Here is a 23,699-nt window from a genome sequence, read left to right as displayed (position 1 = left end):
TTTACCTAGTCCATCATTTTCAGTGCCCTCTGATCTGAGCAGGATTTGAACCATTTGACCTACAAGTAAAAGGATCTAGAATGCTGTAATAATGCCCCTGATCCATACAGACAGTACAGTATGCACCTATATTCACGTATGGCATAGACACTGCCATTATTACTTCTTTTTAGTGCTACTCTGGCAGACTCTTTCAGGGTTTTTATTCTCACTTTGCTAAAGCATGTGATGGCAATATTCAGCTGGATAGGGGAATATAAAGAAATACAGATACAATTTCAATGTATCTTGGCTACAGGTAAGATTTGCCTCTTTGTGGATGATACCAAAATCTGCAATAGAGTAGACACCCAGGATAGTGTGAATAACATGAAGAAAGACCTGGCGAAGCTTGATGAATGTTCTGAAATTTGGCAGGTAAAATTTAATGCTAAGAAATGCAAGGTCATGCATTTGGGCTGCATAAACCTGAGGGAACGGTACAGTTTAAGGGGTGAAACATAGAAACATGATGTCAGGTAAAGGTCAAATTGCCCATCTAGTCTGCTCATCCGCAGTAACCATTATCTGTTTCTCTCTCCGAGAGATCCCACGTGCCTATCCCAGGCCCTTTTGAATTCAGACACAGTCTCTGTCTCCACCACTTCTTCTGGGAGACTGTTCCATGCATCTACCACCCTTTCTGTATAAAAAGTATTTCCTTAGATTACTCTGGAGCCTATCACCTCTTAACTTCATCCTATGCCCTCTCATTGCAGAGTTTCCTTTCAAATTAAAGAGACTCGACTCATTCGCATTTACATTACGTAGGAATTTAAATGTCTCTATCACATCTCCCTTCTCTTATGTGCATGACAGAAGAGCGGGACTTGGGTGTGACTGTATGTGATGATCTTAAGGTGGTCAAACAGGTTGAAAAGGTGACGGCAAAAGCTAGAAAAATGCTAGGGTACATAGGCAGAGATATGGCCAGTTGGAAAAAGGAGGTATTGATGCCCTGTATAAGACTTTGTTGAGACCTCATTTAGAATATTGTGCACAATTCTGGAGGTCACACCTTCAAAAAGATATAAAAAGGATGGAGTCGGTCCTGAGGAAGGCTACTTAAATGGTGTGTGGTCTTTGTCATAACGCATATGGGGACAGACTTAAAGATCTCAATCTGTATACTTTGGAGGAAAGGCGGGAGAAGGGAGATATGATAGAGACGTTTAAATACCTACATGATGTAAATGCACATGAGTCGAGTCTCTTTTATTTGAAAGGAAGCTCTGGAATGAGAAGGCATAGGATGAAGTTAAGAGGTGATTGGTTCAGGAGTAATCTAAGGAAATACTTTTTTTTTTTAATAGAAAGGGTGGTAGATGCATGGAATAGTCTCCTGGAAGAGGTGGTGCAGACAGAGACTGTGCCTGAATTCAAGAAAACCTGGGATAGGCATGTGGTATTTCTTAGAGAGAGGAAGAGATAATGGTTACTTTGGATGGGCAGACTGGATGGGCCATTTGACATTTATCTGCCATCATGTTTTTATATATAGAATGCTATCACAACATCTAGGCAGTTACAGGGCTGGTATAATTAATTGTACCTAAATATATGCACATTTTCAGACATTTACATTAGTATTCTATAAAGAAAAGTATGCACCTACCGTTCTTTAGAACAAGATTAAAATAGGTGCTTTATTCAACATCTATACAAAGTTCCCTATTATAAAAATTGCCCTCTAGGGGAGTCATTTATTAACAGAGTACAATAATGCCATTCACATACATGCCATAGGATTTATGCTACAAAATAGATTCTGCAGCAAATAATGTATGCTAAGGACATTAGCAGAAATTAATTATTAATAAATTACTCCCTAAATTATTCATAATCTGATGCTGGGAATGCTGGACCTCTCCTTTTCTATTTTTAAAAGCACACAATCATTTCAGACTGCAAAATCTCTGTTCAAAATGAGATGAAACTCGAGTTCTAACATCAGGAAATGGGCTCATCACCTCATTTGCCTTTGTTTGCTTGAAACTATCAAATACAGCACAGATATGCCAAAAAGAAATTGCCAGGAGGGGTTGAAATCGGAGCAGCTACTGCTCCTTTCAAAAAGCTCAGTAGTCCTAAACCTTTTACTTTCTGGATACCACTGCAAGCAAAGCTTTCTCGTGAAGCTATATATTTATTTAAATTCTCCTTTGACTAAGGGCTCCTTTTACTAAGGTGCGTTAGTGTTTTTTAGCGCACGCAGGAAATTAGCGCATACTATGCTTCTAGAACTAACGCCAGCTCAATGCTGGCGTTAAGGTCTAGCATGCGTGGCAATGTAGCACGCGCTATTCCGTGCATTAAAGCCCTAGCGCACCTTAGTAAAAGGAGCCCTAAGACAAGTAGGACAGTGTCTTGCTAAAGAATAGTATGCAGATGCCGATCATGCAAACACAGAAGAAAATAGATAATTAAAACAAGGTCTGCAGAGGGTTTTCTATTTCAAAGCTGCTGAGCTTTTCTAGAAAAGCCAAGCCAATGCTAGCAGGAAAACTGATGGGCCATCCATCATTTTTGCCATAGCTCTCATTAAGCAGTTTCTATTTTTGTTACTTGCTTGTTCCAAATGAAAAGCTTAATTGAAATTTCAATTGATTTTTTTTTTGCATGCTGTAGATACACTTCCCCAAGAAGGTATATTGGATTCTACATTAGCAGCTTTTAAAAACCCAAAGATGAGTTTACCTTTTACTCTGTAAACTCATTTCTTTTGAAGTATATAATTTTCTTTTCAATTTTTCTAGGTTTTATTAAAATAAGAAGAAAAAAGGAAAATAAAAAAAGAGTAATGAGAGAGAGAGAAAGAAAAATTTGTAGCGAAGAACAAAATGGACATAAAACCCATGGAGGAAAGAGAATATAGAGGATTTATAAAAAAAAAAAAAAAAGAAAGAAGAAAATAATAATAATAAAAAAAAGAACAGAAGAAAAAGAACCCTGATATCTAACCATCTTTTTCTTCTGTGTGATGAAGCTTGGATGGATTCCTTCGACTGGAGCGCCATTTACCAAGACGCTTGAAGAAATTCTCCTCTTCATCTCGTCCATTGTCCATGCCACTTCCTGGTCCACCTTCTGACAGCTTCACTGCACTAGTGAACTTCACCTATGAAAACGAAATGATATAAGGATTTGTGAATGTTTATCAAAGCCCTGAAGAGTAGGATGACGCAATTGGCTCTACTATGCACAGTCTCAATGTATTCTTTTTCAACTCTTGCTCCAAAACTCTAGAGTGAAAAGTAAAAATAGTAAGAGGAAGTTGAGCAGAGAGGGAACTGTGTTATATAGAAGGAAGCACTGCAGGAGTGAGATAGGAAGAATGGCAAAATGAAAGGCTGAGAAAAGGTCAGGAAGACTTATGGGATCTCTGAAGACTTTTTCGGATCAAAAGGTATTAATGGAAAACAGATGGCATAGGAAGGGAAGGGAAAGGGGATGGACTTGATGTACTGCCTTTTTGTGGTTTCAATCAAAGCAGTTTATATATTACGTGTATACAAGAACTTATATTCGGGAAGCGAAAGTACAGTCATGTCTCTCCTTTGTTGAGAAAGCTTCACTGGCTTCCAGTCCACTTTAGGATTCAATTTAAATGTGCATGCATTATCTTTAAGCTTCTCTATGGAATATTTGATCCTTTAGTTCCCTTATATTGGAACCCCTTCAGATCTTGTCATTTGAGGAATTCACAGAGATATAAACTATCTTTCCCTTCTTTTAAGGGTATTAAATCTGTAGGAAAGCTTAGTCAATCTTTTGCCTTCAAGCTGGTAGAGATGTGGAATGGACTTCCTGACTCCATTAGACTGATAGGCCAGCTACAACAATTTTGTAATGCCCTGAAAATTCTGCTGTTAAATGGTTTAATTATTGTATCAAATAATTGACGATAATCCAGCTTTGAAGACTAGATTAGATTATTTTGCACCTGGGACAATGGAGGGTTAAATGACTTGCCCAGAGTCACCAAGAGCTACAGTGGGAATCGAACCCAGCTCACCAGGTTGTTGCCCTAACCACTAGGCCACTAGGAAGCAGTGAAAGGGAAAGATAAGAATGAAAAGAAGAAGAAAAAGTAAGGACAGAGGAAAAGGGTCCATTGTGGGGTGAGAAAGATAAGATATCATTCAGATAGAGAGGAAGATGCCAGGTTGGGAAGGGTATTTTTATGTATTGTACGCTGCAGGGAAAAATCATGTTGAAATGCTTTCATCAGCAAATACTGACAAGAATGCATGTCTCCTATTATTTCAATAACACAGAACTGGATACCTCATATCCTGCTACTAATTAGCATATGATAGCATGGAAGGAGTAGGGCACAGATCAAACAAGAAAACTGTCTGTATTCATCCCTTTATCTGTACGTATAACATCCTCTAAGTGTGAGAACATAACATGGTATTATGTTTAAGGAATATTATTTGAAAGTAGGCCATATTAAAGAAGAGTTAGCTGAAGTTCCTTGTGCAAAGTTTTAATGCCCAGAATTCTTCAATTTGGATGAATGTACTACTATAGTTTACAATGATGTTCCAAATGCTAGCCAAAAAATGTATGTGTGTGTGTGGGATGGGGGATGGGGGATGGAGGGATGCACTTCCTTCTCATATTTACTGTTGGCAATTGAGAAGTGTAGTTACTAAGCAGCAGTAAAATGTACTGTTTTACTGCAAGAAAATTTACCAACCAAGTCACTAACCTGCAGTAAGTTAGTGATTTAAGGTAGGCCAGACACCACTGCAAGTTTGTATTTTATATTCAATTTTGTAATGCTGCACCTGGGAACTTCATGTGTTCCTGGTCGCAGCAAAGTACAAGTGGGCCCCATTTGGGCCTGTCATCTTTTCAAAGGCTGGGCAGATGTAGGGGAAAACTACTCCTTTGCCACTGTTCCTTCTACCTAGGGTTACCAGACATTTGGATTTCCCCGGACAGCTTTACAAAACCCGGCATTTTGTCCGGGTTTTGAAAAGCTGGTGAGATTGGGGCCGGGGCTGGAGTGCATCTGCACAAGCCTAGATGCGACTCTAGCCCCAGCCCAAAGAGAAGGTTTGTGTGGGGCTGGGTTGGGGGGGGGGGGTCCAGAATGGGGCATGGCTGGGGGGCAGAACAGGGCGGGGTCATGCATTCTCTTTTACCAGATGGAAAATCTGGTAACCCTACCTCTTCCTAACACCTCACAATCCCAGTCAACTTTTGCCCTTAAAGAGCAGCCTAACCTCTAATGCACGTACTGGTCACAGCTGCCATTTTGAACTCAGAGCTGGAAAGAGTAGGGGTAACTGGATATTGCTCCTACCCCATTTCACTGGACCATAAAGGATTTGTTCAGGTAAGCTGGAGGGCCTACAGAGGATGTACAGGGGGGAACATTGGGAAGTGGGTATGCAGAGGGAGTTGACTTGGTGAATGAAGTGCCAAAGAAAGTAATTCAATAGAGGTCAAAGTACCAAAATAAGGGTGGGCTTCAGGTGAGGGATCAGGGTCTAGGGGAGTGCTTCATTAAAGATCTGGCACCTGGGCCATGAGTTAGCCAAGTGTGTGTGTGTGTGGGGGGGGGGGGGGGGAGGGGGGTGAAAGGACTTTATCAGGGAGGGCTTGCATCATGGAGGGCTGCTCATGGGGATCAGGTTCTCTACCTAAGGTATAAATGTACATTTATACATAAATATATTTCTTTTCACCTTGGAGCTCTGTCTAATGAAAGAAAGACGATCGACAGAGCTGATGTCCAGGAGATCTTCTACACCATCCGTCAGTCCAGACAGGGAAGAACGTTTCAGCCAATTTCCTATTACAGATTAGAGTAATTAGAAGAGCTGTTTGAAGACAGAAAGCTCATGCACTGACACAATCTTCATAGCTTTGGAAAGATCTGATGGCATAATAAAAAGCTCTATGGCTGTGTATGTATTTGAAATACAGCATTCAAGAACATTTTTCACAAAAATTCAGCCATCAAATCTATTGCACTTAGGAGGTAATTTTATAAATTATGTGCTAACATTAGCTTTGCATGCACATATGTATGTGTCAAACAGGGACCTAAGCAGTAGTCTGTAAATGCACACATATCCTATATTATGTATATTTAGCAGGTGGGTGTACATTTATGCACGTAACATAGAATATCATAAATTATGCATGAATCTCTGGAACTTAGGTACACACACTTACTCAAGCTCTATGGCTGGCATCAGTGCTCACCTCTACGTGTATGCATACACAAATACTCTCTTACACTAGTATTCTAGAAAGGAAAAATAGACACTTACATTGCTTTGTATAATTGGCAGCTATATTTAGGTGCACAGTTATAGAGTTGTCATCTTTTCGTTTTCTATTGAGAACCAGTGAATTAAATGTTTCGACGCTCATAAGAATTCTATGAATGTCAGAGCACTTACCTCGCCGGCCTCGGTAGGAACTTCTACTACCGTTTATTAAAAACCCAGAGTGAATATGAAATAATGCCTAATTTAAGGCGTGTATAAAAATCTCCTCCCTTAAAATAGGTATATGCTAGGAAATTGCAAAAAAAAAAAAATATATATATATATCACAGCTAAGCTATAAATCATTTTGAAATGTTGCAATCTTCACCTGAACAAAGTAAACAGTGGAGGCAATACCAAAGTGTATTCATAAAATGTATTAAACCCAGATATTATTAGACCCCTGAGACAGGCCTTTGATTGAAACACAGCCTGTGCTGGGTTTAATACAGTTTATGAATGCACGTTGGTATTGCCTCCACTGTTTGTTTGGTTTAGATCAGGGGTGTCCAACCTGCGGCCCCATGAAGTATTTTGTGCGGCCCTGTTCGAGGGCGATACAGTGTTTTCCTCTGCTGCCCCTCAGTGTTTACCATCTTGCCAGCTCCCTCCTCTGTCTTGCTGCAGCGTTTGCGCAGCCCCAGAAACATTTTTTGGGGCCAATGCGGCCCAGGGAAGAAAAAAGGTTGGACACCCCTGGTTTAGATTCTTCTGTGGAGAGTCAATTCTTACTGTTGTTTCTTTTCTTTTCTTTGCAATCTTCACCTAGAGCATACATTTGGCATTAGGCGAAAAATGTTTGATTTAACAGCTGGATTTCTACTCATTCTTTCAAATTGACTCAAAATATTCATTTAGCTCTCACAAAGTTATTCCTGTGAAGGGCAGTTCTATAACTGGGCATGAGGTATTTATTTATGTGTTTACATTTCTTATATACAGCTTCTGTTCGACGTGGTTTACAATCATTTATGTATTTAAAGTATCTCCCTATCTGTCACGGTGGGCTCACAATCTAACCTGGGGCAATGGAGTGTTAGGTGACTTGCCCAAGATCACACGGAGCAGCACAGGGATTAAACCCCCAGCCTCAGGGTGCTGAGGCAGGGGTTCTAACCACTGGGCTGCTCCTCCATTCTATTATCTAGCACTTAGGGACATCTGTGAACTATGCACTATAAATAAGCATGTAAGTGCTATAGGATGCACCTGCAAGGGAGCATACACATGGGTGGTGCATGGGAGGGACATGGGTATGTGCAGGTACAGTGTGCTTATTTGTGCACCATTGACCTAACATAAACGGTTGCATCTAAATTTAGGTCTGCCAATTTGAGTTTATGCTAGCATTCCACAATGAATCTGCATGCCTACATGCTGTTATAGAATGGGCACTACGGCCCTGAGTGCCATTATTGGTGGATGCCGATCACGTGACAGAGCTGTTTAGAGAATTGCACCTTCTGCAAAGGTAGGCACTGAATATGTAGGCCAGGGTTCTCAAGGCCTACATTTCCAGTGCCTACCTTTGATGTGAATCTCACCTCTGGAGGTGCCTACCCTTGCCTAACTTCACTTCTGTGGCGTTAGGCATGGGTAGGCACCTACCCATGCCTACAGTGATCCAACCCTGAAATTATCGTTAAGCAAGCTTAGTATATTTACATTTACTTCAGTGAAAGGTTGTGTTTACATATGTGTGTGTGTGTGTGGGGGGGGGGGTTTCCCAAAGAATTTTGGCTTACCGGGTAGCATTATGGGATAAGAATTTTGGTAAACTATTGCAGGATTTTGACTCTTACTAGGTTTTTAGAAAGGTGCTGAAGACCCACTTGTTTGATAAATTTCATAAATGAGTTTATAATCTGTTATATTTGTATAACTTTTTTATCTTTGTGAACCACTTTGAACTGTAAGGTATAGCGGTATACAAGTGTTTTTTTTTTTTAAATGTTATGTAATGTAAGGGCTCCTTTTACTAAGCCGCGTTATGGCTTTAACGCGCAGAATAGCGTACACTACATTGCCACGTGCGCTAGACCTTAACGCCAGCATTGAGCTGGTGTTAGTTCTAGAAGTGTAGCGCGTGGTAATTTTCTGTGTGCGCTAAAAATGCTAGCGCACCTTAGTAAAAGGAGCCCTAAGTGTTTTAACTATATCCAAGAAGCATGATAGCAAATTTAATAAAACAAGCAAAATACTACCTATCAGAACGATAGACAAATAATTAAGTCCAACTGTAGGTGAGTAAGACTGTGTCTTCCTCAGCCATGTCACTGTCGCTTTATGCTAGGTATTATTTAGGGACTTCTTTGTTTAACTTCTGATCTACCAGGATTAAAACTCAAAGCAGTTCACTTATTAAGAATAAATGAAACACCCATAGAGACATGATATGTAAATCCAGATATTTACCTAGGGGGAGTTTCAGTTTCTTTCGAAGAGAAATTCTGCGGGAGCGGGAGCGAGAGCGCCTCTCTGTTGTGTTCCCGGAATGAGCAGTGGTGCATTCTGACGTGTCCTGCTCCGACTGGCTGCTGGTGTCACTTGCAGCACTCTGTGACTTGAACATTTTGCGCCAGAAGTCTTTGCGTCCAAGAACTGCCCCGTGCATTTGTTCATCGCTGTGAAAGAAAAGGATGTCTGATTATTTTATGCCACGCATATTTTGTTTTAGGTGCATTTGTACTAGATGTACTGATTCAAATCTGGCTCTTGTAAACATTATAATCAAGATTCACACTGGGCACATTTCCCATTTCCCACCTGGTTAATTGTTCACTAAGGATGTTAAGAAATTTCAACAAATTTGAAAACAAAAAGAAAATTATTTATGTTTTTGTTTCATATTCAAACAGCAGTTGTATGTCCCCTATCCAATTGCCCCCCCCCCCAGCAATCAGCACTTTCTGAATAAAGAAAAATACATCTTGCTTGCAAATTATCCCTTGTACATTTGGCCTCCCTGCAACATTTTCTTCTAATGATAAAAAGGGGAATGGGTGTCTCCTATCCCTTCCTACCCTACCAATGTAGTATTTCTGATTAGTACTGGCTAAATTGAGGCCCATACTAGAGAATGCCATGAGGGCATTGCCATGTCCCCATATCCACCCCGTCCCCGAGAACTCGGTCCCCATCCCCACCCAGTCCCCGAGAGCTCAGCCCCATCTTTGCCCCATCCCTGCAAGCTCAGTCCCCGACCCTACCCCATCCCCGCATATTGTCTGGAATTCTTCAAGAAAATTTGAATCTGCAAGCAATGCATTATTAAATCTCCATACAGGTCTACTGGAATCTTGATCAGCAAACTTAAATTCAATCCAAATGCCACCATGATCAGACATAATAATTGGATCTATGGCAGCCTTTGTTACCTGCTGTACCAATTTATCTGATACAAAAACATAATCAATTTGTGAAAAAGATTTATAAACATGGGAGCAAAAAGAAAACTCCCGATCATTAAAATGGAGAATCCGCCAAATATCTTTAAGTGCACAAGATGTTACCAAATTATCTAACCCTAATGATTTTATTATTCTACTTGGTTTCTTGTCCAATAATGGATCCATCACAGCGTTAAAGTCCCCCACCATAACTATATTAGAAGCAGCCAGTGGTAGTATCAACTGTTGAAGAGCCTGGAAAAATTCAGCCTGATTTGAGTTAAGGGCATAGATATTAAGAAGTACCAAAGTATTTTCCCCTAAGCTCATGTCTACATGGACCCATCTATCTAAGGGATCAGCAGAATTCAATTTAAATGTGGCTAAGCATTTACTATTGACTAAAATAGCCACTCCAGCCTTCTTACCTACAGCAGGGGCAAACAAGCATTTACTAACCCAGCCCCCTTCCAGCTTTTTTGATTCCATGGCATTTAAGTGTGTGTCTTGAATATAATATATATCGGCGTCCTGTTTCTTTAAAAAGTTAAGTGTTTTTTTCCCTCTTAATTGGGTGATTGAGACCATTAACATTTAGTCAAAAAAATTTTGAGGACATTGTAAATGATTTTTAATAACATTCAAAGTAAATCCCTTCCTACAATAAAACACACTAATAAATAATTCCCTATACACATCCAGGACCCCACCTAACCCACACACACCCTCCCCTTCCCCTAAAATAAATCATGTAAGCTTGGATACAAATTGAATAGGCACACAAAATCACATTCCCCCACCCCTCAATTCATTTTAAACACTACATCTCCACTTTTCATTCCATAATAAATTAATCAAATTATAAGTACAGCAAAAATTACTCCAATTCATTGCAAAAAATTTATATATATAATAATAATATCCATCCCTTCTATAAATTTAAAAGCAATACCCCAACCCTAATTACCTTAAATGCCTTTATCTATAGATAATATCAATACTAAACATTAACAATTGATTCATAATAGATTAACAATAATAAGCAATATATTTGAATACGTTACTATTAATAACAATCCTCCCTGCTAACTTGTGGTCTGAGACCTAGCTAATGTAATTTTCAACCCTAATCAAATTGATCACATCTTATACTAGACCAAATCATTGCAACATACTAACAATTAATTTAATATTACCAATTTAATTATTTTAATAACATACAGTCAGATTCCTCCCACACCAAACACTATTACCAAATCCCACTATTACCAAAATCCCACTATTACCCATCCCACTATTACCAAAATCACCCAAAAATCAAAGAACTAAAGTGCATTAAGTCCTAATTAACTTTATAAGACCCATGCTAAATGTGTGTCCCCACAAAGAAACACAACCTCCTCAAATACCCATAGAGGACCCATATATAACCAAGCAGATCCCCCCAAATACATAAGAAAAAAAAAAAGAATTCTCCATAAGGGGATATGCTCTCAAGAGTCCTCTGCCTCCTCCAAAAATTTAGAATACTCTGACAACTCCTCAGCCTTTTGTTTTATTTATCTTCTCCGGTTCTGCTCCTTGCCCAGCCAAAACTGTGGGATGCCAAAGCTGCATAATAGCACTGCCATTCAGTGCTTTAGCTCAAATAGCTGCTGGGCCACACGGGGATGGGGGGGTGGGGGGGAGTTGTATCCATCCTGTTTCTTCTCCTCCTGCTACTGCTGTTCCTGCATTCTGAGTGTACAACCCTTCTCGTGGTAAAACTTGTATTTATTTTATTTTATTATCTTAATAATGGGCTTTTTTTTTAAAAGGAAATTATCCACACTTTTTTTTTAAAAAAAATCCTGCTATGCTATCTACTTTTACCACATTCTCGGGCAACAAATTTTAGAATCTAATTACACATTGAGGGCCAGATTCTACATATTACGCTGACTAGAATACCTTTTATAGAATTGTGCTTAGTGCTACTGTTTGATGCATAAATTAGGCACGGGCACTTAGATCAACTAAAACCAGGCCTAAATTCCTACACCTATGCTATATGTGCATTGGTCATATTCTATAAAAATGTACCTACCTTTCAGGAACACTTCTGATCCACCCCTGGACACACCCCGTTTCAACTTCGCACACTGCAACTGACATACTTTTTGCAGAATTGTGCTTTCCCTAGCTGTGCATGTAACCTTTAATTAGTGCCAATTAGCATCAATTACGAGGTGTTATTTGCCATGCTATGTGCACCGTTGTACGTGCACAACTTTAAGTGTCATTTATAGAATTTGGGGATGAGTGAAGAAATATTATCTCCAGTTTGTTTTAAACTTGCTACTTAGTAGCGTCATTGAGTGCTCCCTAGTGCTAGTATTATTGGAAAAAGTAAACAAGCAATTCTGCTTTATCAGTTCCTCTAACACAGGGGTGTCAAACTCAATCACATAAATGCATGATCAAATCATCCCAAATGAGCATACATATGTTCAAAATTGATCAAGTAATGTATAATTATGGTGTTACATTTAAAAAGAATTTCTGGGCATAAAACAACATTCTACTGTAGAATTTCTACATAAGATACATGCACCTAAACTTACAATCATCCTGTTCCTGTATACACATGTGTCCAACCTAGTCCGAGGGCAGGATTTAAGCAGGGTTTGCAGTTAAGCAAGTATTTTATAATATGCACATATAGGCATGTAAAATAAAAAGGTAGATTTGCATATGCTTCAGAGGACATGTAAATGTGTATATGCATATATCACACAGCATAATTATAAAAATGTATATGTTACTTTATCCTTTTGTAACTGGTTTAAATTGTGCACACAACAACTGTACCACATAAGTGTAGTGATCCCTTAATAAATTACTTTGTCCGAGTCCATCTACCTAGAAAGAACTCCACAAAATCTTTTATAATGAGGTCTCTAAGCTCTAAGGGGCAGTGAAGATTTCAGATGATTACGGTAGATATTACAAAAACACACCAGAAACACAGTTCTGCCTATCACTATATAATTAATGTAATCGAATACCATGGTACTATAAGATGTTTTCTAGGGTCTGCAGTACAGCTTGCATCACACCCCTTTTAATCAGCTATCACTGGCGTCTCTCCCCTTTTGAATTAAATTCAAGCACCTGTTACTGACTCATTATGCCCTCCATACCATATTCTAATGACAATCTGTTTATCTCTCATAACCTTTCCAGACCCATTCAGTCTTCTCAGAGTAACCTTCCTGGCCCTATGACCAGGAAGTGATTTCAGAGGAGAGCTAGGCCAGCACGAGCAGCAGGCTGGAGAAGTTGCTTGCATTGGCATAGATTTCAAGAGGAATGGGAAGGTGGAAAGGGAGGGTGTGAGCGTGGCATGGGAGGGTGGAGAGCTGCTGGTGCCCCCACAAGACGGCGCCTGGAGCGGTCTGCCCCTCCAATCCCCTTACTACATCACTGATGGCAATGATGTCAAACATCTCAATCATAGCAGGGACTCCTATAAGTAGCTACCTATAGTTAAGTGGCAAGGAAGCAAGCAAGTTCTGGTATTCTAATCATTTATATGTCTATGTAAATGTCTATATGTCTATGTCTATGTTTATATATATGTCTATGTTAATGTAAATGTATATGTATATGTCTATGTACATACATACAATTACATTACATTACATTAGTGACTTCTATTCCGCCCGTACCTTGCAGTTCTAGGCGGATTACAAAAGAAGCTGACTGGAAAATTACAATTTAGGAAATTATAGGATTACAAAAAGATAACTAGACATTTCCAGGAGATTTACAATTTATGGAGCTGCTTATATGGTTGAGACTTTGAAGAGAAAGATTGCAAGAGAGGAAGAGATTTTGAGGGGGAATTTACAGGGGAGGGGAGGACAAGGGGAAGAGTTAAGATATCTGGATAAATTTTTTGAATAGCAGGGTTTTGATTTCTTTTCGAAATGATTTGAAGTCGCTCGTTATTGTCAGCAAGTTGGAGATGGAGCGGCCAAGTTTCGCTGCTTGCGTCGCTAGTAGGTTGTCAAACATCTTCATGCAATGCAAAGATAATCCTATAAGATCATCCCTTAAAAATCTCTCACTAGAGTCTTAAACTTTTATGGGCCCTCAGAGATGCCACCATTATACTCAATTATAGTTTCACAGTACAGTAAAACCTTGGTTTGCGAGCATAATTCGTTCCAGAAGCATGCTTGTAATCCAAAGCACTCATATATCAAAGCAAATTTCCCCATATGGAATAATGGAAGCTCAGATGATTCGTTCCACAACCCAAAAACTTTAATGCAAAATACTATATGTACTTGTATTGCGAGACCTCGCTCAGTTAGAACAGTCACTACACTCCTGCAGCATCAGAGAGAGAAGAACCATCGGCTCAGTTGTGACGTGTGTATACGGTATGTACTTGTATTGCAAGATCTTGCTTGTATATCAAGTTAAAATTTAATATTATATTTTGCTTGTCTTGCAAAACACTTGCAAACCAAGTTACTTGCAACCCAAGGTTTTACTGTATATGGCTTTATGTATCAAGTCCTCATCGGGTCCAATATTTACCAGTGCTATAAATAAAGTGAATGAAGTGAATCAGCATTTCTCAAAGATGTTTGAAATATTAAAGTACTTAGCTTTAGTTAATGTGGTCAGATTCACAGGGACTAATCAACTAACATGTTTCACCCTGGGTTTTTTTTTTCAAGGCTATTATCCCTTCATGCGGCTATTGCCCATATATCGACCACTCAGTGCATATATTTGCACCGGTTTTTAGTATATGCACTGAGTGGTCGATATATGGGCAATAGCCGCACGAAGGGATAATAGCCTTGAAAAAAAAAAACCCAGGGTGAAACATGTGAGCTGATTAGTCCCTGTGAATCTGACCACGTTAACTAAAGCTAAGTACTTTAATATTTCAAACATCTTTGAGAAATGCTGATTCACTTCATTTACTTTATTTATAACACTGGTAAATATTGGACCCGATGAGGATCTGATGCATAAAGCCATATACAGTAAAACCTTGGATTGCAAGTAACTTGGTTTGCAAGTGTTTTGCAAGACAAGCAAAATATTTTATTAAATTTTAACTTGATATACAAGCAATGTCTTCCAATACAAGTATATACCATATACACACGTCACAACTGAGCCGATGGTTCTTCTCTCTCTGACGCTGCAGGAGTGTAGTGACTGTTCTAACTGAGCGAGGTCTCGCAATACAAGTACATATAGTATTTTGCATTAAAGTTTTTGGGTAGTGGAATGAATCATCTGAGCTTCCATTATTTCATATGGGGAAATTTGCTTTGATATATGAGTGCTTTGGATTACAAGCATGCTTCTGGAACAAATTATGCTCGCAAACCAAGGTTTTACTGTACTGTGAAACTATAATTGAGTATAATGGTGGCATCTCTGAGGGCCCATATAAGTTTAAGACTCTAGTGAGAGATTTTTAAGGGATGATCTTATAGGATTATCTTTGCATTGCATGAATCATCACTCTCCTAGTAATATCATTGAATAAGCACGCTGTTAGAGATTTTTTTATGTAAATACATACATACAGCATAAATAATCTGGCTATGTGCTATTCTGTAAATATGTTTATATCTTTGACAGTATCCCACTATTATCACAGCTATAAAATGATAAATAATTAAATAATTAAACAAGTAATTATATGATGTAAAGTGCTCAGACCCTTCAACCAATATAGAATAGTAATAACACTAAACCATGGCTGCCGTTGGGACCATCATTGCCTTTTCTGCCCCATTGCCTTCCCATATGAATCTTACTCCTCCACGTTCAATGTTATAACAAAAAAAAAAGAAAGATAAGAATAAACAGACTCATCTTCACTCCTGCTGGGAAGGCTTGTTGAAAACACTGTCGACTGCCATGGACTGAATGAAAGTGCTAGTGCTTGTGAATAAATGCAGCAAAAGCCATCAAGGAAATGGTTTGAAGGGAGATCCGGGAAACTACTTACCGGTAAGTCTGACCTCGGTACCGGGAAAGATGGTAGAGGCGTTGATAAAGGACCGCATCATTGATCATCTTGATGGACACGGTCTGATGAGGACCAGCCAGCATGGTTTCAGCAAAGGCAGATCTTGTTTGACGAACTTGCTGCACTTCTTTGAGGGAGTAAACAGGTAGATAGACAAGGGCGACCCGGTCAACATTATATTTTTGGATTTTCAGAAGGCGTTCGACAAGGTTCCACATGAACGACTACTTCGGAAAATTGCGAGCCATGGAATCGAGGGTGAAATACTCACGTGGATTAAAAACTGGCTGGAGCATAGGAAACAGAGAGAGTGTGTGTGTGTGGGGGGGGGGGGAGGGGGGTAAATGGACAATACTCAGACTGGAAGAGCATCACCAGTGGGGTGCCGCAAGGCTCGGTGCTTGGACCCGTGCTCTTCAACATCTTTATAAATGATCTGGACATTGGTACGATGAGTGAGGTGATTAAATTTGTGGACGATACGAAGTTATTCAGAGTAGTGAAGACACTGAGGGATTGCGAAGATCTGCAACGTGACATAATCAAGCTCGAGAAATGGGCATCGACATGGCAAATGAGGTTCAACGTGGATAAGTATAAAGTGATGCATGTAACAAAAATCTTATGCACAAATACAGGATGTCTGGAGCGGTACTTGGAGAGACCTCCCAGGAAAGAGGCTTGGGAGTTCTGATCGACAAATCAATGAAGCCGTCCGCTGAATGCATGGCGGCAGTGAAAAGGGCTAACAGAATACTAGGAATGATTAAGAAAGGGATCACGAACAGATCGGAGAAGGCTATCATGCCGTTGTACCAGGCCATGGTGCGCCCTCACCTGGAGTACTGCGTCCAGCACTGGTTGCCATAAATGAAGAAGGACACAGTACTACTCAAAAGGGTCCAGAAAAGAGTGACTAAAATGGTTAAGTGGCTGGAGGAACTGGGCCTCTTCTCCCTTGAAAAGAGGAGACTGAGAAGGGACATGATCGAAACATTCAAAATACTGAAGGGAATAGACTTAACAGATAAAGACAGATTGTTCACCCTCTCCAAGGTAGGGAGAATGAGAGGGCACTCTCTAAAGGTGAAAGGGGATAGATTCCGTACAAACATAAGGAAGTTCTTCTTCACCCAGAGAGTGGTAGAAAACTGGAACGCTCTTCTGGAGTCTGTTATAGGGGAAAACACCCTCTAGAGATTCAAGACAATGTTGGACAAGTTCCTGCTAAACTGGAAAGTACACCGGTGAGGCTGGTCTTTGACCTTGGGGGCCGCCACATGAGCGGACTGCTGGACACAATGGACCCAGCAGCGGCAATTCTTATGTTCTTATATTCTTATGTTCTTATCACTGTTCTATATTGGTTAAAGGGTCTGAGAACTTTACATCATATAATTAATTGTTTATTTGTTTATTTATTTATTATTTTATAGCTGTGATAATAGTGGGATATCGTTATTTTATTACAGAATTAGTTCATATCTCCCTAGCAGAGTATATCTTTGGCAGCACATATTTTGTAGCTGGGTATTCACATGGGCGAAACATGGTCAGGGTGCACACTTATATATATAACTTATACAATATAGTAAATTATGTGCATATTTCCTGAATCTAGGAATGAGCATTTTCACCAACTCTATAGCAAGTGCCTGAATGCATGTATGAGGGCGATTTGTAAAGTTCATTTAAAAATCAAATTAAACAAATATTTTTTTTTAATTTGATAAAACCATATTTTTCTGATGAGATGGAAAAACTGGAAGATCACTGGACTACAACATACCACATCCAACCCACTTTAAAACTCCTGGGAGTGCTAATAGACAAAGGCTGTACAATGCAGCCACAAATCAACAATACAATAAAAAAAAAATCATTCGCAGTCATGAGAAACCTGAGGCAAATCAGAAAATTCTTCGACAGAAAACAATTCCAACTCTTGGTACAATCCCTAATCCTAGGTCTAATAGACTACCGCAACATATTATATCTCCCATGCACAGCAACCATGATAAAACAATTACAAACAATACAAAACACAGCCCTAAGACTGGTCTACTCACTGAAGAAATATGACCACATCACAGAGACATACCACGACTCACATTGGCTCCCAATACAAGCGAGAATATACTTCAAATTTTACTGCCTACTATTTAAAGCAATAAACGGAGACAGCCCAGCCTATTGGAACAATCGACTAATTCAATCCACCTCAACCAGACATAGGAGAACCCATGCACCATTCACACACCCTCCAACCAAAAACGTCAAAAGAAAAAAAACTGTACGACAACCTCCTAGCCACTCGAGCTGCAAAACTCGACCCACAACTCTACAACCTATTGACCACAACCACAGACTACAAAACCTTCAAAAAAGAAATAAAAACCCTTCTTTTCATAAAACACATAAAACCGAACTAACATCGGCATCACCTGCAACTACTACATATGAACTTCTTATATCATGTCAACTCCTTAACAACTCAAAGAAATGTACAAACTACTCCCTAAACACTTCTAATATCCAGACAAACCATTTGTAATCCGACTTGAACCGCAAGATAATGGCGGAATAGAAATCCCTAATGTAATGTAATGTATAGCTCTCGATGGAGACTATGGGGTCCTTTTATTAAGCCAATTTAGCGCGCGCTAAATGCTAATATGTCCATTATATTCTATGGATATGCTAGCATTTAGCACATGTTAATATTTAGTGTGCACTAAATCAACTAGCGTGCCCTATGTTGAGAAACATAACAGTTTATTAAATAAAAATATTTGTTTAGCTTGATTTTTTACCGAACCTTTCAAACCATCCTTATGTATGGTCTTCTAGTCTTCTATAAAGGAAACCACTGTCCTATATAGAATAGGTTCCAAATAGGTGCCCTCTAGGATCTTATATTTAGGCACTCCTTTATAGAATTGCCTTCTTTGTTATTATTGGAATTAAATATAAATTAAAAAGCAGTGGGCTGAGAACTTGGGGAAGTGGATTTGATTCCCACTGCAGTAACTTGTGACCCCAGGCAAGTCATTTAACCAAGATAATATACAAAAAATAACTGCTCTTCTGCTGCTAAAGAGAGGATACAGAATCACACACGCCCACTCAAACTCAGAAGTGGAGAAAAGGACCTCACTAATGCTCCAAAGGAGCTATCACCATGCTGCGAATGCCAGACTAACCAGGTATAGGCTAATAAAGCAGGTATACACCGGTCACAGGTCAGAAAAAACTTCACTTGCTAAGGCAGTATTCAAATCCTCACATATAGCAGGTTGCAGAGTAATACGTCCACAGGGACCAGGAGGACACAGTCATACAAAAACAGCTGTTTACAAAAAAATGACCACTTATCTCATGCGGTTCAAACCGTGTCCATATAAAGCAGGTCCCAGCTGAAAAGTTCAAGTTCTAGTAGAGGGATGATTATACATCATTTGTATTCCTCTATTTAAAATCCTAGATTTATCTAGATGTATCAGATCATGAGATCTTAAATGTATTATGTGTGTATGGCTTGATTGGAAAATTAGACAATTATACATCATGTTCTTAAGAAGGACAGGATTATTTAAAATCAGGACTGACCTGTATAAAGGTCATATGGCCACATTTTTTGGACAATGGATCTGACAGTACCACAGAAAAGATGGCATATCAGGGGAGGAGTCAAGTCTGTTTTCATCTAGGTTCCAATGGAAAGGTGAAAGATTATGCCAGCACATTATTCTATCATCCAACCGATGCTACTTCATAATGGCCTTTGATGTAGGGCATGAAAAGAAAATACAAGTTGTAAAAAGCATGCTAGATGTATGACAGAAAAGTTGTTTTCCTTTCCATGGAGTAAGTGAAAGTTGGCATGGGTGACTCAATAAAATTTATCAAGAATTATAATTTTGCACCATTTGAATGAAAATCCCATTGTTTACATATCTTTTACTTTTGATCTCCATGTTGAACTTGCATTTAATAGTTGCAATTTAATAGGCAGATCCATTTAAAAGTTGCCAAGTATGGATGAATGACATAATTGTAATTGCTCATGGAAGTTCAATCAAAGGTATGGCTATTTAAAGCTAAATTACTGCAAAATTTGTATTGAAGGCATTGAAAAATTGTCAACCTAGAGGTTCATAAATGAGGTACATCTTGCAAATATCATACTGCAGTTATAATGGGCTGGTGTCTGACTGTCATAAATAATCAAATGAAGAGAGCTAAAAGTATATAAACGTTTTCTCCTGAGACTCTCGTCCTTGAATTATGAGCGAGTTGAGAGGTACATATATTAGAACATTAAATCAGAGGTTTGCAATAGTAATAGCGATATTAGAATTTTAATTATCTAGTTTGGATGTACCATTGAACCATAGCAGTATAAGAGCATATCTCTTATAAAGTAAATCTGAATAGGATGAATGCAGCACCTAAAATCAACCTTTCATTAAATTACTATTTGGTGCTACAAACATGAGGAGAATACAGGATTAGGACTAAAAAACTATCTACTTACTGCTCTGGAGTCTGCGGGGTGCGACTGGTGATGTAAGTACGGAACTCATCAGGGGCAGATGATACGTGGCCTTTATCGGTAACACTTCCCACCTCTCGTCTGAGCACAGAATTCAGTCAATCAAATAAAATAGAAGTTAACAAATGGTCTCACTTTACTATGTGCTTAATCTCAATAGCAACAATTATCCCTTACATCAAAATATGCTTGTACGGTAAGCTGTTCTATTTAGCCTAATAAGAAGGCATTTAATTATGATCTGTGTAACTTCTGATTGGGAATCAGGAGCTCCTGCTTTGATTCTACCAGGAACAGAGGCAAGTTGTTACTTTATCTGTCTTTGCCCCAAGTTGGCCAACTTCAATCAGGCAAAAATATATATTATCTCTCTGTCTCTTGAATACAAGACTAAGAGGTCAAGTCAAGTTTGAAAGTGTTACTGTTAAACCCACTCTAAAGATATTAGCTGATAAGAGTATGTTTCTGATTTGCTATGACTGTAAATTGGGTTTGGAAAAATTGATTAAATAGGCCACCAAATGCAAATATTATTACTTAGAGTAATAATAATGATCATAATTTATTAGTAAAAACCTGTTAGGTTTACCCTGAGTACAAAGAGTGAGTTTGCTAGGCTCTCTTTATCTTTTTGCATGGTAATATATAAACAGGTTGATTAGTAGAAAGAAAATGAATTCTAATGTTGCCTTCACAGTTAACACACAAAAAAGCAATCTACAGTACATATAAACTTGGAAGGCACACACAATACATACAAATATTAAAAGAACTTGATTCAGAGACAATTTGATATATGGCAACACGTGATGCAATTTAAAGTGTGTGGGGAGGGACTTTACAATGGTTTAACTCTTTCCTATCAAATAGATCATGAGAGCTCTTCTTATTACCCAGCCCTTCATGGTACCACAAGAAGCCTTACTCTTGCTCCGTCCTTTTTAGCTTCTATCTATTGCCACTTGGAATATGGTTTCAGATATGTGCTGATGATATACAGCTGTATATCTTTGGGTCAGGATAGCTTGACTATCTGCTTGCAAGTTATTAAGGATTGGATGACGGTAAATAAGCTTAAATTAAATCCTATGGAGACCAAGATCATTTAGGTCCATCATGATTCCTGTACTTTAGTATACTCTGTACTGTGGAAATATAAAATATTCCAAATTTAGAGAGTAAACTGGATGGAGATTTACCCATGGAGCATCAAGTTTCAAATGTAGTTAAGGTAGGCAGCTACATAAAATTTGCATAAAACTTTGCAGCAATTGTCATTCAGCTATTTTATCTCAGTAGAATTACTGTAAAGCTCTTTATTTTGGCTTAACATCAAAGCATATGGGGCATTTACAGCATATCCAGAATGCTGTCTGTTATTAGTATCAGCATAACTAAGGAATCATGTTATTCCCATCATTACATTTTCTCCATTGGCTGTCTGTAGAACAGAGTCCAGTTGAAGGCATTATTGTTTATCTTTAAATGTCTATACCTTTCTGTGCCCAGATATTTCAGGTGGTTTGCAGTGTTACTTTCCAACTCGTCTGGTGAATACAGTTTGACTTTAATTTTTCTGAGATATATTTCTGAGATATCATTTCTTTTTCTTTGAAAAAACTCTGGCACAGTGAAATTTAATATGACTTGTAGACAGCCAAGCTAATCAGCTAGTCAAACTAATTGGGGGAGGAAGGATGTTTGTGCTCTGAAATGCAGAGGCACTGATCCTTGGAAGAAATAAGGTTACCAGATTAGCCTCGAGAGAATGCTACAATAAACAGGCACCTTATTCTTTCATGTCTCTTTGAAGTTAAACTCCCTTTCCTATCAGCCTTTTTCTTAAACTATCCTATACTCTTTAAACTGCAATAAATAGTTACCTAGGGGCCTCTTTTCCTGCCTCCCTTAGGTACACCTCATTCCTTCTCCTATATGTTCTTTATTCTATGTTTCTCTAATGCACATCACATAGGGGTCATGGTAAGTACAAAAAAGCTACCTGTGACCTAGATAGATATGCATAGCAACCTCCTTCACTGCCCACTACTCTGTCCATGATTCACTACTCGCCAATTAAAAGGGATAATTTTCTTTTTGTTACTTCCAAGGAACATGACACAATCCAGATGGGCAAAGAAACATGAAAACAAACAAAAGAATGTTTATTGCTTGACCCTAGGTTATCAGAACTAATGAATATGCATTTCCCTATTCTGTACATGTTACTGAACAACCTATAAAATTTGGGCTCTAAGTCCAGCAGGTGGGCTTTGTCTTCATTAGTCTGAGGGCATTACTCTGCCAGGAATACAAACCCCATTTTTTGTCTTTGTGACTTTACTAGTCTAAACCTGTCTTATATACAGTAGTAGTGTATGTGTTTTAATGTGAAGAATGTTTAATGTTGGTTTTTATTATGTATGCTTGCTATGGTACCCGCTTAGGTTTTAAGCAGACTATACAAGTTTTTAAAATAAAATTTTGTGTGTGAGAGTTGTGGCTATAAGATTATTGTTTATTCCTATTTTTTGTATAACTTTCTATTAGTATATGAGAGTATAAGCTAACTGGAATAAAAAGAGAATTGTATCTGTGCTCAGGTATGGTGTGAATGAATTTCTTTGGTAGTATTTATGACTAAGATAAGTGTGTGGGACAAAATATAACTCTAAGACCCTTTCGGCCTAATTCTGCAAACGTCTCACAGCCAATCGGGACATTGATGCGTGATTGACAAGCGATCGGCGGTCGCCTCGTAGGCGGCTGCCGAGATCAGTGGCATAAAGAGAATCAGGTCCTTTGAGTCCGTCGGAGTTTGTCTGAGGCCCTGCAGTCTTCACTCCCAGTATCAATGGCTTTTGTTTGTATTCCATACAATTCAATTTGTCCAGGCTTCAGCTATGGTTTTCTCTTTTTTTTCCTCCTCATATTTATGCAATAAATTACCATCGGTAATGTACTTAATTGATGAACAAATTTATGAGGGCATCCAAAACATCTCTAGTTCCATAAATTTTGGCTTGTTTTTAAAGTTCAAGGCAAGAAGCAATCTGATTGTATTATGAAATTGGTACTATAATATCTCTATGCTATTTCACAGTGATTTATATTAAGATGCTGTTATTGTATCTTTTCTGTTTGTTATGCATATTACATTTATGCATGATTCTAAGTAATTTGCCCTGAGTATTTTAAAAAGAGCAGGTTAAATATGAGATATCTATAGTCTTATAAAGCAGGGGTGTCCAACCTTTTGGCTTCTCTGGGCCACATTGGTCAAAAAAAATGTTTCTGGGGCTGCACAAATATGCAAACGCTGCAGCAAGACAGAGGAGGGAGCCTGCAAGACGGTAAACACCCGGGGGCAG

General features: G+C 38.7%; 1 protein-coding gene across 1 annotated transcript in view; it reads right to left on the bottom strand.

Moving 5' to 3' along the window:
- Positions 1-23,699, bottom strand: part of UNC80 (unc-80 homolog, NALCN channel complex subunit) — a 392,207-nt gene that overhangs the window by 272,986 nt on the left and 95,522 nt on the right. The window contains 4 exon segments of the mRNA XM_033945805.1: positions 3,061-3,157; positions 5,742-5,848; positions 8,748-8,956; positions 20,311-20,409. Of these exon segments, the coding sequence (XP_033801696.1) occupies positions 3,061-3,157; positions 5,742-5,848; positions 8,748-8,956; positions 20,311-20,409 (512 nt within the window).

This window comes from Geotrypetes seraphini, chromosome 5 (genome assembly GCF_902459505.1).
Source record: "Geotrypetes seraphini chromosome 5, aGeoSer1.1, whole genome shotgun sequence".
Classification (NCBI taxonomy): Eukaryota; Metazoa; Chordata; class Amphibia; order Gymnophiona; family Dermophiidae; genus Geotrypetes; species Geotrypetes seraphini.
Note: the sequence above shows the minus strand (reverse complement) of the source record. Positions and strands in the feature narration are given on the sequence as shown.